The sequence below is a fragment of the Bidens hawaiensis genome, unplaced genomic scaffold (genome assembly GCF_021521415.1).
Source record: "Bidens hawaiensis isolate Kalapana, Puna unplaced genomic scaffold, B.hawaiensis_p1.1 tig00032165_1, whole genome shotgun sequence".
Taxonomy (NCBI): Eukaryota; Viridiplantae; Streptophyta; class Magnoliopsida; order Asterales; family Asteraceae; genus Bidens; species Bidens hawaiensis.
The window spans coordinates 166,689-187,383 of record NW_027495470.1 but is presented as its reverse complement, the minus strand read 5'-3'; the positions used below and the strand labels follow the sequence as shown (position 1 = coordinate 187,383).

Genomic DNA, 20,695 nt, shown 5'->3' with positions numbered 1-20,695 from the left:
GTCCATTTAGAGGGGTGATTGTAAAATCCTTAGAAAATTCCACATCACCAGGAAAAGAAGAGATGTTGGGTTCACAACTAGTATCTCACTATAAATATCATCAATGAGTTTTATGCACAATGATTGTGGATGAAAGGATAAATCTATAGTTTCTCGTACGTATCTTAATAATCAAGGTTTTAATCCATGTTTCTCGTTGAGAAAAAAATGTTGGTATCGGTGAATCTACCTTTTTTGGCATGATTTATGATTAAGCTCATATCCTCTATATACCTGATATCCAAGGTTCTATAATCTTAATATTCAAAAGGAATGTTGTATTAAAGGTCGTTGGTCTAATTAGGGTTGGAAATAGACACGACAACATTTTATTTGGGGGGGGGGGGGGGGTATATCATACGTCGCAAAGTCTTATAAACGACATTCAAAGTGTGGTGATGTATAGTGATATAGACAAATGGATATGGGACCTAGACTTACAAGATGGCTTCATGGTTTACATAGTTATAAAATATATTGATGGGATCATGCTTCCATATGGTCTAAGACATATTAGATGGAATCGTTTTGTAGACACCATTTCACTTCCTTAGAAACCATATCAAATACTCACACCTTTGATAAAATCATCTTACTATACTATTAAAGTATTACAAGATATCCAAATGGCCTTCAATTAGCATATTTACATAGGCTTCCTACTCATCTGATTTTCATTTATAGAATTGTCACATAATTCACTAATTAATGTTTTCTAGAATCATAACCTCACTAATTAATGTTTATATAGTCATAACCAACCACTTCCTTTCAAGTGATTTAAAAACCGATTTTGATCACAATTAATTATTTATAACTGATTTTGTGTTTATTTTTTAGTATGACTATTATTTTAGCAATTCAATGATTTGTATAATAGATTCTCATTCCACCATTTATACATTTTTTTCCTACATTTGTGGTTTGCAAAGAAAAAGGTAAAAAATTCTTATGATATCGACATATATATAACGTTTGAAATATTTTCAGCTCGTGTGTAACACAGGTTGGTATCCTAGTATATATATACAACACCATCGCATCCAACGTCATACTCAATGATATCCCTATAACTAACACATGAATCCCAATAGCAGTAAGGGTGGCAATACACACCATGCTTGGGTTGGTCGGTTTATATAACATGACCCGAACAGTTAACTAGTTTGTCAAGATATTAATTTGTAACACCTTAAATGAATTTAATGTTATCGGTAGACGAAAGAAATAGCAGTAAGGGTGGCAGTACACACCATGCTTGGGTTGGTTGGTTCATATAACATGACCCGAACACAATCCAGTTAACTAGTATGTCAAGATATTAATTTGTAACACCTTAAATGAATGTAATGTTGACGGTAGACAAAAGAAATGTCAGGCTATATAATGTGTATTATCTTCCTAAACATGAAGTTTTTTGGGACCATAAGCATATTTCATCCCATCATAACTCCGTAACATGCTTAGAATATGGTACTAGCATTATAGATGACCGAATGAGAAGTTACTGTTTCATCGCTAGGAACAAAGCTTACTATAGACTTGCGATGTGATGGGTTAACAGAAGGCAACACCTCACTAGACTTGACATACTTTTGGAATCATCAAAATTTCATAGTGTGCGGCCACGTGCAAGCACTACCAGAATAAGGGACACAGTAGAAGTTTCTCAGAAGGTCGCCAAATGCAAATCAAGTTATATAATGTGTATTATCTTTCTAGACAAAAGAAATGTTCAGTTATATAAGTTGTATTGTATTTCTAGACATGGAGTCTAAAATTATAGATGACCAACTGAGAAATTCTTGTTTCGTCGCTAGGAACAAAGCTTACTATAGACATGCGATGTGATGGGTTAACGGAATGCATCACCTCACTAGACTCGACATACATTTGGAGTCATTAGAATTCCATAGTGTACGACCAGGTGCGAGTATTGTCAGGATAAGAGACACAATAGAAATTTCTTAGAAGGCCGTCAAGTGCAAATCAATGAACAAGAAATATCATTGTCATGGTGGGTTGTGACAATATGTGACTCTAGAATTGTTCTATATCCCCTTATCTTTAAGATTGGGGAGCCTATGTGGGACATCATCAATTATATGATCAAGGCATTGGAGAGTACCAGAATTAATTTAAGAATATAAGCAAACACCTCATACAAAAGTCTAGATTGTTAATCTTGATGATGTGGATCTTAACAATGATGACATTTGCAACATCTTGTTTAGATCCGAACGAACATATGTGTTCACAGGAGAATAGGTAGGATGTGATTATCATGGGAGTTTGTGCTTTGCTGGTTTGTTCAGATCCACGTACGTAAATATAATTAGTATTTAAAAATCATTTTCACATTTAAAAAATAAAATGAAGCAAGAAAATGCTAGGGTATTCGTGAAACATGATATGATATGGAAAAATAAATGATGCCACATCAACTATTCTTATAGTTATCAACTAGTGCTTATGTGCTATAATGCTATAATTAATAAAGCTTGAAAATTTGATTATTTGAATGAACATCTTAACCAATTCTTCAAGAAATTAAGAAAGTTATATATGGGCTTATTATAAGTCAACTCAAATTATTAAATGTTTAAAAAAATTAAAGTGCCCTTAGACAAATTATTAAATGTTTAAAAAAATTAAAGTGCCCTTAGACAAATTATTAACTTAAAAAAGTTTTTAAATGAGCCGAAATCACCCACAACTATTGTCCGTAGTCATCAATTACTAGTCGTCTTTGCTTACTGTTAAATTTTTGTCAAAACCTGTTTTAACCTGAACTAAATCAATATATTCTTTTTTCTAAGATGGTTTGTTTTTATTCCTTGAAGCATTTTACCATGTACCCGTTATGATCCATAACCGACCAACCCGATCATTTTATTAAAAGAAAAATATTCCATAATACAAATATTAAAAGTAGCATGTTTTTTTTTTCTTTTTTGCATTAACAATCATGTTAATAAGATAGTATTCCATCAAGAAAGAGACTTACCTTTGTTTCGTACACTTTTGATATGGAAATAATAATGCATGGGCCATATTGTTTTTTTCGTAAGCAATTTGGTGGATAATCTTGTCACAAAACTTAATCTATCAACTTAATGGGTCATAAATTGCATTATTAGGTTATGAGATTAAATGTATCCTTGTTGTATTGTCCACGTTTCAAATCCAATTACATTAAATTAAATCAGTTTATATTTATTATTTGTAGCATTATTCTTTGGACCTCAATTATAGCTAAAGGTGTATCGTTTAAGAATTATTTTTCAATAATTAACTCTTGCTTACAAGCTGAAACTTATCTTTTTGAAATGAACTTGATATATACATCAATTAAATTGGAAAATAATTCTTAAACGACACATCTTTTAGCTATAACTGAGTCACATTATTAAGATGATCACTACTAGAAAAGTTGGCATCACCGAACAAGTGTAGCCTGTTGGTATTTTTCTATATAAGAAAAAAGAAAAGAAAACCGATTAACTTAATACCCGTCATTAATCCTTTTTAATCACTGACTTATATCGATGTATACTATTTTCACTTTATATTTATGTAATTTATGCTAAACTAACTTTGATAATAATAAAATAACTAACAAGTTTTCAGAAATTATGAATTTAGTTTCAATTTTTTGAAGGAATTACTCCATAGAATAGTAACCAACTTTGCAAGTTGTTCTAATTAAGTTATTGATACAAACTTTTGTTCCAATCAGGTCACTGAACTTGCATTTTTGTTCCAATCCTAGATATTTTACCTGAATTGCAGGTAAGCTAGGTTCTTTTTTTTTTAATTTTCAATGTTTTTACTTTACATAATAACTTTTAAAGGTTGCGAAAATTAGTAAAAATGCGAAATATAATTTTAAAATTCCGAAAATTTAAAAAAAAAAGTTCGGAAGATTGAGGTTTCGTTTTTGAACCAACGAATCAGCGCGTTTTCAACACGTTACAACTCGTTTTAACGGAAAAAAGCTCGTTTAAAGCGATTTTTTTAGTTCGTTTCAGCACTTAACAGCTTGTTTAAGCGATTTTTAAGTTCGTTTCAGCACTTAACAGCTCGTTTAAGTGATTTTTCGGTTTGTTTCAGCACTTAACAGCTCGTTTAAGCGATTTTTCAGTTTGTTTTAGCACTTAACAGCTCGTTTAAGCGATTTTTCAGTTCGTTTCAGCACTTAACAGCTCGTTTAAGAGATTTTTAGGTTCGTTTCAGCACTTAACAGCTCGTTTAAGCGATTATTAAGTTCGTTTCAGCACTTAAGAGCTCGTTTAAGTGATTTTTCAGTTCGTTTCAGCACTTAACAGCTCGTTTAAGCGATTTTTAAGGTTGTTTCAGAACTTAACAGCTCGTTTAAGCGATACTTAGGTTCGTTTCAGCATTTAACAACTCTTTTAAGCGTTTTAAGTTCGTTTCAGCACTTAACAGCTCGTTTAAGTGATTTTTAAGTTCGTTTCAGCACTTAACAGCCCGTTTAAGTGATTTTTCAGTTCGTTTCAGCACCTAACAGCTCGTTTATGCGATTTTTAAGTTCATTTAAGCACTTCACGAGCTGAAAAATCACTTAAACGAGCTGTTAAGTGCTGAAACGAACTGAAAAATCACTTAAATGAGCTGTTAAGTGCTGAAACGAACCTAAAAATCGCTTAAACGAGCTGTTAAGTGCTTAAACGAACTGAAAAATCGCTTAAAAGAGCTGTTAGGTGCTGAAACGAACTGAAAAATCACTTAAACGAGCTGTTATGTGCTGAAACGAACTGAAAAATCACTTAAACGAGCTGTTAAGTGCTGAAACGAACCTAAAAATCGCTTAAACGAGCTGTTAAGTCCTGAAACGAACCTAAAAATCGCTTAAACGAGCCGTTAGGTGCTGAAACGAACTGAAAAATCACTTAAACGAGCTGTTATGTGCTGAAACGAACTGAAAAATCACTTAAACGAGCTGTTAAGTGCTGAAACGAACCTAAAAATCGCTTAAACTAGCTGTTAAGTGCTGAAACGAACCTAAAAATCGCTTAAACTAGCTGTTAAGTGCTGAAACGACTTTAAAAATTGCTTAAACGAGCTGTTAAGTGCTGAAACGAACTGAAAAATCGCTTAAACGAGCTTTTTATGTTAAAACGAGTTGTAACGTGTTGAAAACGCGCTGATTCGTTGGTTCAAAAAAAAAAAACTAACCCGAAACCCGTTTTGACCTGTTTCGACCTTGACCCGTTCTAACCCGAACCTCAATTTTCCGAACTTTTTTTGCAAATTTTCGGAATTTTAAAATTATATTTCGCATTTTTACTAATTTTCGCAACCTTTAAAAGTTATTATGCATAGTAAAAACATTGAAAATTAAAAAAAACTTAGATTACCTGCTATTCAGGTAAAATATCTAGGATTGGAACAAAAATGAAGTTCAGTGACCTGATTGGAACAAAAGTTTGTATCAATAACTTAATTAGAACAACTTGCAAAGTTGGTTAATATTCTATGGAGTAATCATTTTTTTGAAATTATAAAACATATGTTGTGTACTTTTGTCTTCAATACTAACTCACTCTGAAAATGACCATAAATTTATTAGTTATAACTTATGAGGATCAAAAGTGCTTTTGAGTTTTGATAATGAAATAAATACGTTATGGTTTAACAAGCAACCTGGATTACATGTTAGGGTGTAATTAAGATAAAGCCAAAAACTTGTTTAGCAAATAAAATTTTGTAATTTTACGTTTTATGTACTATTTTAGACATGTTTATTTTGAATTGTGTAAGAAAACAATTTATACATGTGTCGGAATTGCGCTGGAAAACAATTTACATGTGTGTCAGAATTGTGTCGCAAAACTAACAGTTAATACCATATTTATACATATACGGTATTATTAATACGGTAGTTATAGTTATTAATGGTTGTTAAAAAGTGTCGGAAAAATTGCGACTAAATTTTGCGTCAGAATTTTGTCACAATCACAAAGGAATTTTAGATGGGGGTTTTTCGACATGCATATTGTGTCGGAAATGCTCGTTTGTAACGCTTTTTCAACACAATTTAACGTCATAAACAGTTTCTAGTAGGGAAACAACTACTCATTTTTTATGAATGAATTATTCTGAGATCAAAACCAATGCACATGATAACTATTAATTAAGTTATTGTCAAGTATATAAATGGATATTGTTACATATAATATTAGCTCATTCTCATAACACATAGATGATGTCAAGATTGAATATGTCTTGATACATATCTATGAATTAAACTATATATAATAATAAATATGACGTGGAAAGGTCGTGCTAGCTAGTTGTCAAGTACTTGTAAATTGTAATACCTTTCAATTTCCGCAAGTCATTTTATGTATTGTTAAGAATAACATAAACATGTCTTGATCATATTTTAACGTGTGGATTACGTATTGTGTTAATGTGAGAATTATACGTATTGTCAAGTAACATGTTTAATTAATTACTTCAAATTTTGTATATTTTATATCATGCATATTAAGTTGTGGCGTATCTAAAAGAAAATGGTGTGAATTTATCACACAATATGAACTCAACACAAAATTCATAGGTTTAAGCTTAGTATAAACGTGTTTGGTCAGTTTCTGAAGTTGCCCGTTTGATTCATTGAATTTTTTTTCTGGAATATATTTATGTGATAATTAAACTCTGTGGATGTTTTTATGCAAAGAATTTTGGAATTTAAAATTAAATTAGCATATATTAAACATTATTTAATTTATAATATATAAATTTAGAGTTTCGAATTATTAATAAGAATAAAAATTGATTAAAAAATGTTTTTGGGTTAAATAGGTTGTGTGTTTGTCAACAAAACGAATACGTACTCAAGTTTACGTGTGTGACACTATTTTGGGTTCATATAAGTTGTATTTGGATTCATGTAAAATTTTCAGGCTTGTATCGATTTGACTTGCCAATACATATGGCCTGCTTAGCAGTCCTAGATACATACACATATTTATGTTTTAGTATATATTTATTTTTATATAAGGTTATATGTTATGAGAGGTTGGAGCATTGTAAAATGGGCAAATCTTGACACCTAAAACTATAGGGTATACCCTAATGGGCACCACTAGTGATGCTGAGGTGACATCAGTGGGCTCACGCGAACACCACGCCCCCACCCTAGACCACTAGTGGCGGGGTCCCAAAGGCCCATGCACACCACTGCACAATCCGATTTTTTTCGTCTTCGTTTTCATATCATTTTGTTTTTAAATAATATAAGTAAATGGAATGCTAAAGAATGGAATATAACATTGGTTTAGGGCTGTCCAAACTGCTCGCCGCTCGCCGCTCGTTCGTCGTTAGCTTGAAAAATGCTCGTTCGATTTCGGCTCGGTTTGGAAGTTATATGTTCAGCTCGGTTCGGTTTACAAGCAATCCAAGCACGAGCAAAGCCTCGCTCGGTTTGGTTCGGTTCGTTTTGCTTGAATTATTTTTTATTTATTAGTTTTATATATAAAAGTATACTATTTTTTTAAAGTTTTTAAAAATTTCTCTCTTTTGTGTTGAATGCAAAGTTCAAATTTAAATCATAGTCACTCGTTTTATATATGTTTTGTTGTTAACTATGAGTTTTATACATTTTAAAGGTGAACGTTTAGATAATTTAGAGTTTAAAGTCTTGAATTAATGATATTTTGAAATTTTAGAAATTTAAAATTTGAAACTTTGTACGAAATCAAGCAAAACCAAATCGAAACAAGCCGCTCGGTTTCAAAACCAAACCAAGTTCAAGCATAAAGATATCGCTCGTTTTTTAAATTCAATCTGCTCGGTTTGGCTCGCTTTCATACCAAACCAAGTATGAGCATGCCCACATTCGGTTCGGTTCAGTTCGTGAACAGCCCTACATAGGTTGAATGGTGGATGAAAAATTGAGATGACGTTAATGTAGTGAATGGTCCAGATAGGTGAAGAGTGGAGTTTAACGCATAGCATAAGTGCTAAAGTGGAAAAGAGGTTTTCATATTTCACACCAAATTAGATGTGCTATGACGAGGTAAAATGTGATTACATATGAGACAGAGATACATATATGATTTGATAAATAAATGAAAAAAAAAATCACAAAAAATTGCTAGCGCCCGAGACTAGGTTGATGATCAAGGGGGCATCGCCCATTTGATTATGGTGTTATTGTGTAGCGTCACTTGTTGTTCAACATGGTCAGATAATGTCCTCTTACCTTACCATAACACACACTCTAAGGCATAGTAAATGTTTGTCTTTTTTCTTTTTTTGAACGATGTTTGGAACCATCATGACATCTTAGTGAGTCTTTCTAAGATGAGATGTTAACCGTTCATACTGATATTCACGTAATAAATGTATTAGAATGAATCATTACTATACCACAATAAATAGAAAATAATATTTAAAATTAAAAAATTTCAGGTATATGATTTGAACAAACATGTATATGTTTTCAGGTAATTTGTTAGAAATCTCCTAACCATACATGTTCTGTAACTGCAATTTTTTAAAACCGACTGCATACTCAAATATCCATCACATATGTTTTGCGTTTTCTCGTCGCGTTCAAGTTCAATTGTCACCCCTAACCAAAACACAAGTACATAGAAATATGTGCATATTTAATAAAATAGAAGCTTAAAGTCCGAGTGTGAGAACATGCCTCTGGTTTAAATGCCCCATGCCAAACTCGGTATGTTTTCAATTGTTTGGGTATAGGATTTGAAATATTATCTTGGTTTTCACAAATTAAGTTGACCTTTAACTAAGATAAGTTGTTTACTATTTTCATTGACTTCTTCGACTATGTTACCCAATTACCACAATATAATAATATATTCATATTGTCAACACGAGAATATCCTTCCAAACTATTTCTAAGCTATTCATTTAAGCCTTTGGTGTCTTGACTATGACATATGAGTCTAACTTAAAATGTATCCAGTTAGACATTTAATAATGTACATTAGATATCTTGTGACTCTTGTACACCCCGCTTGATTACATCCACACAAATAATTTGCACAAAATATATTGTTTTGCTTTATTGATGACAAAGATATATAATTCTGTTATATTTGAACTTAAATTATTAATCTTTTAACAAATTTCAATCTCTATGCATAGTCTTATATACACATAGTCTTGATAAGTGATAGACTTATATTTATACAAACATATAAAACAAAGCTTATAACATTTTTTTCATTTACTTTGATGTCATACATATGCAATGTACAAGCATACTCTATTTTTCAACCATACATATATACATTTAGTACCAAACAAATACAAGCTGATGACATTTCGACCCCATTTATTACAAGTCATTTTCCCTTAACAAAAGTACTATAAAGTATAAGCCACCCTACTTTTATATAACTTGAAAATGACTTCAAGTTTAAACTTTATCCTATCAAACTTTTGTACATCTTCATAGTTCATAGTCCGGCTGTATACGGCAACCCAGTCCCCGGTATCCATGAACCACCATCCAAGAAGTCACCAACAGTAAATTTTGTCGCCTCGGCAGCATTAGTGATAACGTGATATCCACGCCACTTCACTCTACCACCTGTCCCGGCCCCACCACCCGTGTTCATATATTCACCATAGTATAGTGTATTTAAAGCAAAGTTACCACTCCACTCTAGCCAACCAGCCGAGTTGATTAAACTACCAAGTGAGCATTTCATGAACACGGTTCTTGAATACTGTTTCCATGGCCGACCAAGATATGTCTTGACCGATCCCTGAAAATCAGAAGCAGCCGACACACCCGAGTTGTGTATTATGATGCCAGTATTTTGGTTTGGGTCAGTTCGGGCTTGAGCCGTGATAGTGTTCATTTGACCACCCATTGGTTTTCTTACATATATGTTACAACTTTGGAGAACCGCGGCTGCGTTACCAAATACAAAATCTTGTGTCCCGTATATTTGACAATTGCGGTAAAATTGACGTCCCGAGTATACATATAATGTATCTTGGTATCCTTTGAAAGAGCACCCGTACATGACTGACAAGTCAGACCCAGACCGAAAGGCTACGGCTTGGTGCTTTGCGGGGCCAGCCGTGTTCTCGAATGTCATGTCTCTAGCGATGAACCCGGCTCCGGAAACAGCTGGTAGTGTAACATATACATTAGGCTCAAAACTTTTATAATCAATATGTAAAATATGATAACAACTTGTTACTTTTATTAATAGGAAAATTGGATTTTAATAATCCCAACTTTACGCAGTTGGCCGATAATAATCCCAATTTTGAAATTAGCCGTCATTGGTCCCAACTTTCATGCTATTTGTTTTCATTGGTCCACTGTTAAAAAAAATTTAACGACGTTAAGTATTTTCCAAGTTTTAAATTGATGTTTTAGGGCTTTTGATCGGAATGAGAATACGAATCGATTGATGTAAAACTTAACTCGAAACAGCGCTTCATACAACTTGATTTTTGTTAATTAATAGTTTAAACACCAGAACTGAAGCATCATTTAGTCGTTTGGACCACTGTTTGGAGATAAATTTTACATCAATTGACTCGTATACTCATTCCGATCAAAAACCCTAAAATACCAGTTTGAAATTTGAAAAAAACTTAACGCCGTTAAGTTTTTTTTAAAGGGGATCTAATGAAAAGAAATAGTGTGAAAGTTGGGACCAGTAACAGCTATATTTAAAGTTGGGATTATTATCCACCAACTGCGTAAAGTTGGGATTATTAAAATTCAATTTTCCTTATTAATATGATGTTTAAATTGTGTCCGGATCATTGACTTCATGGTATATGAAGTGGCTATCAGTTTATGTTGTTTCATAAATCGAAGCAAAGAAAGATTAATTTAATTATTGAATATAATATCCTAAAAGACATCTAGAACGACTTGACATGTAACTATGTAAGATGAGGTTAATATTAAACTTATATTAATAAAAGTGATAATTTTATTTCCCATGTACTAGTATTAATTTTAATTTAATTAGAAAAACAAAACGAAATATAATTATATATATCCCGTTTGGGTTGATAATAATGCTCATATTTATTATCAATAAATGGATAGATATGACTAAATATTTATTTTCCGTTGATGTTTAATGTTCAAAAGTCTTTTGATGTTTATTAATTATAATTAATTATATAAAAGTGTTAATTATTTCCGAACCAAAATTTATAGATGTTAGTTTCTTACGTAACTATCAATAATATTAAAGTCTACACTAAATGGAACCCCATAATTAACGTCACCTACTAAATGACATGCAAGAAAATGTTATATATATAACATGCATGAGGATGACATATAATAAAAAGGTCCTAAAGTTTAGTATCTTTATGATTTTATTTAAAAATAATATGTGACAAGTTGAATGAATTAACTTACCAAAGGTTGCAGATCGAAAAGTTGTTGAGCCGTCTTGCGCATTTTTGTTGCCTGTAACAATCGTCGAACCCATGCCGTCTCCAACAACCATCAAATTACGTATCGTTTTCTTGATATCAACATTCTCCTTGTACACACCGGCTTTCACATGTATGACAAACCTTGAGTATCCTTTTCTAAGCTTAGGCACGGCTGCAATGGCCTCAGATATGGTTTTGTAGTTACCTGAGCCATCTTGAGCAACCACGATGTCGGCTGAGGTAGCACCAGAGGGCGTTGCAAGGAGCTTTCTATCACTTTTAGACAACCATTTTGGGAAGTTGTTTGTTTCCATAAGTCTTCTCCCTTTCAGTTGTGTAGAACTTAAAAGTAATGGAGTTAAGGCTTTGTTTATAGCAAGGGAGTTGCTAAGGTGCTTTGAGAAGCCACTTAAGGAAGCTTTAAAAGTTTGGAAATGAGATGACAACTTAAAGTCATGAAAACCGTTTTGGCATGTTTCATGGTTTGTAGCGGCCGAGCTAAGCCACGTTTGGATATCATGACTATTAGTGGAGCCCAAAGAATGATTTAGTTGGTAAACCGAGTCTTCATATAGCTCCAAACAATCGGCCCAAGCCAACTTAGCCTTTGGTTCTAAAGAACTAAAGTCCATAGCCGAAACAAGCTTATGGGCATGTTGGGCTTGAGACAAAGTAGACACAAGGGTCGTTTGACGAATCTCCAAAGGTGTTTCGACACTAGTCTTGCCAATATGATAAGTGCAAATTTCGGGATATGGGGCTCGACTACATACCGAAAATGTGGTGCTAGGATTGGCACCATGAACAACAACATAAAGAAAGGTGTAAATTAAAGCAAAGTGAAAAAATATGAATTTAGCCATCTTTTGGTAGCTAATAAACCTCTTGAAAATGGATTATTTTATATGAAAAATAAGAAGGGCAAGGGTTGTTTATATAGGCTCTAAATTCACAAACTCAAAAGCCATGGGCCATGCATGATGTTTACACCATTAAAGAATCTGTGGATTATGTGCATGAAGCTTTTCTAATATTTTAAAAATACTTTTGGATAATATATCTACTTAATTAGTTTGTAATAATAAAGTTTTTTAATTATAATACTAATTAGTAATTACTAAAAATAAAGTGAAAAGACTATTGCCAAAACCTTCCCTTTTGTCTACGCCCTTGAAACTCATCTAGCAGCCAGTGTTTGACTTTAATCAAACATTGTTAAAGGACTTTGCCTACACTTAAGAACAATTGCGAAAGTTATTTGACTTAAATATTCCATTAAACAAGAAGAAAACAACAAATTTATTGTAACTTAGACAACCATGCTTTAATTATAAAAGCATACAACCGGTTACCACTACTAGAAAAACGACTTCAAAGATAAATAGGTCAATAGAAGAGTAATCACTAATGGATCACAATCCACACATATCGCCAGCAAAAAGGGTAAAAATAAATATCCATCGACGGTACCTTTACTGTTAGATCGGTCTGATCGGTCTGACAGTAAAATAATCTTATGTTACACTGTTTCTTTAAGGTTTCGTGTACTGTACTCTATGAGTGGGCACTATTCGATTTGGTTATTAGTCTCAATCTAATTAACCAATCAGTTTTCAGTTAATCGGTTTGGTTTATTATGTTAATATGTCGGTTTCGTTTCAGTTAATAACCGAAGTCAAATTTGGACTAAAATTATAACTTAGAAATATATAAAATGGAGGTATAAATACATAGAATTAATATATGTATAGATACATAAAATATACGGTGGTATAAAACAGGAAATGAAATACATGAAATCGATGTATAAAAACTATAAAAAAAAATAAATGGTTCGATTCGGTTCGGTAAACCGAGGGTAAAAAAATAACGAGAACCAATCTCTATTATATAAAAAAGTCTCTCCATTTAATATTACAAACTAAAGATGGGTTTTAATCATAGCCAGCCGATTATAATCAATTAATTTGATGTTTACTCAAAAGTTTACATGTTATGTAATCTATAAACAAATTCAACTATTCAATTCAAGTTCTCGTAATTGACTACAAAATAGAAGATAAAACAAATCACTAGACACTTGAAACTCAAGTACAAAAGGTCTTATTACATAAATATGATTTGATTATTATAGATTAATATAAGTTTACTTATATTAATGACCACTTGTAATTAAACTACAAAAAAGTTAACTTGGTGATATTAGGGATCCCATCAAGCTTTGAAAATGAGTGTACACCTAAGGATAAACTCGTGAAGGACCCGATTGTCTACAACCTTTTTGTGTACACCTTTTAGGCATTAGGTAAACCATACAAACTCTATATCTTGTCAAGCTCCTATTATGCCACTTGGTCTAACACACATACACCGATTAGCCATGTCAACATCGCTTTACGTGTGTCGTAAATGCAATGGTCCACTTGTCAAGCCACCAAGTGCTCTTCATTATATATGATGTTCATTTAACGTATAATCGGTTTATAGTTTTATAAATATAAAAGTATAAACACATCATGTGTACTTAACAAATGGATGTCGTCAATTTAAAAAAAAATCAAGAAGATAGAAATAAAGTAATAGTTAAGCTATCTTTGGCAAAACACAACCAATAACGATCTTCATCTATTTCGACGATATACCTAGAAACGGATAAAGTATCGTAGAGTTGTGTATAGAATCATTCATGTTTTTCGTGCAACATATTGAAAGTGACAAGCAAACAAATCGCGCACAAATTATTCAAATTGAACACGCAAGTACGAAAATAATAGCACATATACATATATATAGCAAGCTTTTTATGATATCAGGTCAGGTAAAATTCTATTATTGTGTTCTTCAAAAGAAAGTTGATAACTACATTTCATTTTGGTGGATTTTTATGTTAGGTTGTTAGCATCCTGAAAATATGAGGCATGTTATGGAGATATCCCTACAAATCTTTGTCCTTGTAGCCATAAATGTTACAAAACATCTACAAGCTATACCCGAAAATAGTTATGCCTAAACAAGCGTGTTTTGAGAATAGCTTTTTCTTAAATGTTAAATAATTTTTTTGTTGTTCCTAAAAGGATTAGACTTTAAGCTTCATATATTAAAGAGTACTAGGTTAGTTGCTCGTGTAGAACACGGGTTTAAGAAATTTTATTTTATAATTCTAAAACATTTGAAATATTTGAAGAAACAATGTGGTATTAAATATTAAAGGTAGAAGCATATGTTTAATTTACTAACACATTAATCTTAAATATTATATGGTTGGACACAATATAAATGGTAACATAAATGATAGATTTATTCATGTAAAGTGAAAAAAGACACAAAAACTGATAAATTGTTGAAACTAAGGAAGAAAGTAAGTTACAATCAAATTTGACAAAGTGAAACATAAATTACAAATCTCGAAATATCTCTTTGTAAACAACATTAGATGTCTTATTTGTAAGTTTGCCATCTGCGTCGAATATTAATAATTTGACTCCGTCTCTACTCTTCACTCTTGATAGGCCACATACAACTGTCCATGGCTGAAAACCGGATGCTTTAAATACAAACCAACTTTTGATAGTGACTGTCCTTGGCTTTTATTAATCGTCATTGCAAAACATACTGAAATTGGAAATTGTCTTCTCTGAAACTTGAAAGGAATCTTGTTATCTGTAGGTATCATATTTAATCTGTGAATATATGTGCGAGAACCAATATTACCTCCAGATATTATTTCAGCTACTACGACATGTTTTTTAAGAGATATGACTCGCAGCCTAGTACCATTACACAAACCAATTTGATGGTCAATGTTTCGGAGTAACATAACAGGAACACCCACCTTTAAGACCAATCTATGATTTGGCAATCCGGAAATTTTAAGACCGTTTAACACGTCGGGCGAGTATAAATTTGCTTGCAACGGATCAACGAAGTCTTCTGTTGGACAGATACTATCTGAGCTAAGGTACTCCTTTTCATCTCTGGGAAAAAGTGAGATCAATCGATCATTAATGTCTTGGACATCTTCATTGGTAGGTGCAAGTATTGCTCTTTCACGAAAGAATTCAATATTTTTGATATTTTGTAGAATTGAAGGATAAACAAAATCAATTAAACTTTGAATCGGATCATACGAGTCATTGATCAAAAGATCATGAGGTATGTCTATTGTTGCTTCACCATCATTTGAACCACCGACATTTCCCTCGCCTATATCCAACAGCCATTTAGCAAACTGGTTTGTCTGCTCAATATCAGATGCTTGAGCTCCGATGGTTAACCGCATGTTTTTTGTTAACCTAAGAAGTTTGCATTTACCCCAAATATAGGAAGAACATAAAGATGCATTCACAATCTGTTGTCTGCTTCCGTTTGTAATAACAGGAAGAACTTGCCTAAAATCACCACCAAAAACAATAACTTTACCTCCAAATGGGATTCCCGAATTGATAGAAGTATTAGGAGTTAATACGTCCGTCATTGTTCTATCAAGAGCTTCAAATGCATGTTTATGTATCATTGGGGCTTCATCCCATATAATCAATTTTGTTTCCTTTAGTAAATGCGCATCATCACTTCCTAGTTATATGCTGCAAGTTGAGTCCTCGTTAAGATTTATAGGAATATGAAATCTGGAGTGTGCTGTTCTACCTCCTGACAACAGCAATGATGCAATACCACTTGAAGCAACATTCAATACAATTTGACCTTTAGATCGTATTGCCACAGATAATGTCTTCCACAAAAATGTCTTTCCTGTTCCACCATAGCCGTAAAGAAAAAATACACCTCCTTTGTTAGCTTCAACTGCGTTCATGATTTCGTCAAACACTTTTCGTTGTTCATCTGTTAATGAACTTATAAGGCTGTGAGACTCATTTTGTAAAGTGATTGTGTCATAAGAGAGTTCGTCAACAATTAAACGATTGTTTGAAGAAGCTATAGAATCGTGATCAGGATACGGCATAGTTTGAAATCTACGTAGGCTTGAGTTATTTCGAAGTAGGTACTTCTCAATCTCACACAAAGTTAAGTTCTTAATTTGAGTTTCTGGAAGTGATAAATCTGCAAAATTGTATTAATAAAATATAAACAATATTATATGAAGTACGTATATGAACAAAACATAAAAACGAAAAACCAAATTCATTAAGGATGGTAAAAATTGAAAATTTATAATTAATCTTCATTTGAAAGTATAATATGGTTCATATATTTTAGTACTGAATAACGAATTGGAGTACCTGGAATATTCAATATTCTTTGTTGTGTGTAAATAATGCCATCTTATAGATATTCCCATGTTTTTTCCCACACAAAATCAGGTCTAGAAAGAGAGCTGGACAATAACATTGATCCAAATAAAGCACGAAGATAATAACCAGAACCGGATGCACTCGCCTCCTTAATTGCTTCGATATATTCCATGTCATCATCGAGTAGTCCACGTGCATAGCAAGCATCTCTAAATGTAGGATATGTCTGGCCATCTACCGTTCGAATATCATCAAAAGATTTTGGTCCTTTGACTTTGTTTAGAAGAATTCTTAAGAAATACGCCTCACCGAGAGACGGAGAAACTTGATGAATTCTTCCAATTGAAAAACCCTGCTTTCGTCGTTCCCACTTTCGTTGTTCAAGTTTCCAAACAAACTTAGTAGGAAATTCAACATAAGTAAGGTTTCGTGCTTCGTCATTAATTTGGTTACACAACATCCAAGCTGAAAACATTGATGAAGAAACTGATGGTTTGTTAAGGACATCATCAATATCATCATCGGGCCCGCACGTAACCTGTTGTTGACCAGGGAGATGGAAAGGAAGCCTAATTACTGAAGGCGAGTTGTAATGTACTTCAAATGCAAATATCCTCCATGCTGCTTCACACGCAGAAAGGTATCGACAATCATAATATTCTCTAATTTCATCTCTTGCTTTATCTTGATCATCTTGATTGTCAGCGTCTACAACAGCAACTGTAGCCCTGTCAGGACCTTTGTTAATGTATTTGAATAAATAATTTATGGATGCAGCCTGATTACACCACTCAACGTTAATATGTGCTTGATATCTTTTCAGAAGCGTTTTATTATATGGCACGACACTTCTTTTGTCTAAGTCCACAGCAGATTTTTTAACTGTGCATCCAGAATCTCTTCTTCTGTATATAGGATAACCATTTGAATCAATAGAATTGTGAGGTGTAAACTTTTTAGGGAACTTTTTAGAACACCTTCTATTAATCATGCATGAACAGTTCATGTTATCATAACCACAAGGACCATGCATCATGAATTCACTCACAAGGGAATATAATTCATGATCTTCCTTCTTGTCTGGAATCTCGGCCGAAATAAACGGGTCAATATGATCAACGGTAGGAAGCTTGTGATCAGCATGCATGAATAAACATATATGGGCATGAGGCAACCCACGCTTTTGAAACTCTACGGTATAAACAACTACATAAAAAAATGAATATTATTAATGTTTATATAAATTGAAAGTTGCTAAAAAGAAGACTATGTTTAACAAATACTATTATATTAAGTAAATAATAAAGTAAATCACCTGCTTGAACCTTTCCCAGAACTTCGTCTTTTTTTAAGTCTTTGATTATTGCATCAAGCTTAACTTTAAATAATCTACACATGATGTCAGGCCTGTCTTCAGGATTAATGGTGGTCAGGAATCTTTTAACTTCAGGCCATTTAGGATTGCATGTTATAGTTATGAAAAAATCTGGATATCCATACATATCGCCAGCAAAATAGAAGAGTAATCACTAATGGATCACAATCCACACATATCGCCAGCAAAAAGGGTAAATATAAGTATCCATCGACGGTACCTTTACTGTTAGATCGGTCTGATCGGTCTGACAGTAAAATAATCTTATGTTACACTGTTTCTTTAAGGTTTCGTGTACTGTACTCTATGAGTGGGCACTATTCGATTTGGTTATTAGTCTCAATCTAATTAACCAATCAGTTTTCAGTTAATCGGTTTGGTTTATTATGTTAATATGTCGGTTTCGTTTCAGTTAATAACCGAAGTCAAATTTGGACTAAAATTATAACTTAGAAATATATAAAATGGAGGTATAAATACATAGAATTAATATATGTATAGATACATAAAATATACGGTGGTATAAAACAGGAAATGAAATACATGAAATCGATGTATAAAAACTATAAAAAAAATAAATGGTTCGATTCGGTTCGGTAAACCGAGGGTAAAAAAATAACGAGAACCAATCTCTATTATAAAAAAAAGTCTCTCCATTTAATATTACAAACTAAAGATGGGTTTTAATCATAGCCAGCCGATTATAATCAATTAATTTGATGTTTACTCAAAAGTTTACATGTTATGTAATCTATAAACAAATTCAACTATTCAATTCAAGTTCTCGTAATTGACTACAAAATAGAAGATAAAACAAATCACTAGACACTTGAAACTCAAGCACAAAAGGTCTTATTACATAAATATGATTTGATTATTATAGATTAATATAAGTTTACTTATATTAATGACCACTTGTAATTAAACTACAAAAAAGTTAACTTGGTGATATTAGGGATCCCATCAAGCTTTGAAAATGAGTGTACACCTAAGGATAAACTCGTGAAGGACCCGATTGTCTACAACCTTTTTGTGTACACCTTTTAGGCATTAGGTAAACCATACAAACTCTATATCTTGTCAAGCTCCTATTATGCCACTTGGTCTAACACACATACACCGATTAGCCATGTCAACATCGCTTTACGTGTGTCGTAAATGCAATGGTCCACTTGTCAAGCCACCAAGTGCTCTTCATTATATATGATGTTCATTTAACGTATAATCGGTTTATAGTTTTATAAATATAAAAGTATAAACACATCATGTGTACTTAACAAATGGATGTCGTCAATTTAAAAAAAAATCAAGAAGATAGAAATAAAGTAATAGTTAAGCTATCTTTGGCAAAACACAACAATAACGATCTTCATCTATTTCGACGATATACCTAGAAACGGATAAAGTATCGTAGAGTTGTGTATAGAATCATTCATGTTTTTCGTGCAAAATATTGAAAGTGACAAGCAAACAAATCGCGCACAAATTATTCAAATTGAACACGCAAGTACGAAAATAATAGCACATATACATATATATAGCAAGCTTTTTATGATATCAGGTCAGGTAAAGTTCTATTATTGTGTTCTTCAAAAGAAAGTTGATAGCTACATTTCATTTTGGTGGATTTTTATGTTAGGTTGTTAGCATCCTGAAAATATGAGGCATGTTATGGAGATATCCCTACAAATCTTTGTCCTTGTAGCCATAAATGTTACAAAACATCTACAAGCTATACCCGAAAATAGTTATGCCTAAACAAGCGTGTTTTGAGAATAGCTTTTTCTTAAATGTTAAATAATTTTTTTGTTGTTCCTAAAAGGATTAGACTTTAAGCTTCATATATTAAAGAGTATTGTTTACGTCGAAATGGAAAGATAACAAGCAACAAGTTGCACCATTATAAATTATTGATGCGTAATTCAACCCGTAAGATTTTTCAAAATTTTCAAACTCGCGTTATACAACTCATATATGTAACAATTTACATTATATAGTTATATTATATACTACATATGTTTTATATGTATATGATACAATCAATCCTAAATGTATCTAAAATAAAAATAAAACATAAAGTAGCATCAAATCAGTTTTTTTTATGCCACACCCATAAACAACCCATATCTTATTGTCTTAAAGTGATAAAGCTGTATATCATTTTATTGTATTTGGGTATCTTTTATTCCTATAAGTTTTGTTTTTTCTATAATTACCTTTTTTAGTTAATTTGTTGTGACTTAATTAATCAATGTTATTTAAATAATAGATATTGACAGAGTTTTGCTTGTGTAAATGAAAAAAAAAAAAAAAAACTAATGAATGAAAGAATATATTCCTAACAAAAGTGAGGAGAAACCTTATTGGACTACAGTTTCATAGTGAAGTGTAGACAAGAGATGCCGGTGTGTATGCATGTATGGGTTGGCCGGTTTTGAGCTAAAATTTGGTTTATTTGTCAATGAAATTGGTATAGTTTCGGTTTTACACATGGGTTCGGTTCATTATGAACTCATTTTTGTTTTACAATTGGACTTCAAATGTTTTACCTAAAAAATGTTAGTGGGTGTACACAATTGTTGCTAAAAAGATATTAATTTATTTA

The 20,695-nt window shown here is 32.4% G+C and overlaps 3 protein-coding genes across 3 annotated transcripts; all 3 read right to left on the bottom strand.

The window, feature by feature from the left end:
- Positions 1-9,274: 9,274 nt before the first annotated feature.
- Positions 9,275-12,827, bottom strand: LOC143583184 (pectinesterase-like). Its single transcript, XM_077065564.1, has 2 exons — positions 11,447-12,827; positions 9,275-10,183 (listed from the first exon to the last, which is right to left on the bottom strand). Exons 1-2 carry the CDS (start codon positions 12,327-12,329, stop codon positions 9,501-9,503), a joined length of 1,566 nt encoding a protein of 521 aa, XP_076921679.1. The 5' UTR covers positions 12,330-12,827; the 3' UTR covers positions 9,275-9,500.
- Positions 12,828-14,962: 2,135 nt separating this feature from the next.
- On the bottom strand, positions 14,963-15,940 carry LOC143583189 (uncharacterized). Its single transcript, XM_077065568.1, has one exon. It carries the CDS (start codon positions 15,938-15,940, stop codon positions 14,963-14,965), a length of 978 nt encoding a protein of 325 aa, XP_076921683.1.
- A 102-nt stretch (positions 15,941-16,042) lies between these two features.
- Positions 16,043-18,112, bottom strand: LOC143583188 (uncharacterized). The gene is made up of 3 exons (XM_077065567.1): positions 18,031-18,112; positions 16,842-17,921; positions 16,043-16,524 (listed from the first exon to the last, which is right to left on the bottom strand). Exons 1-3 carry the CDS (start codon positions 18,110-18,112, stop codon positions 16,043-16,045), a joined length of 1,644 nt encoding a protein of 547 aa, XP_076921682.1.
- Between the last annotated feature and the right edge of the window lie 2,583 nt (positions 18,113-20,695).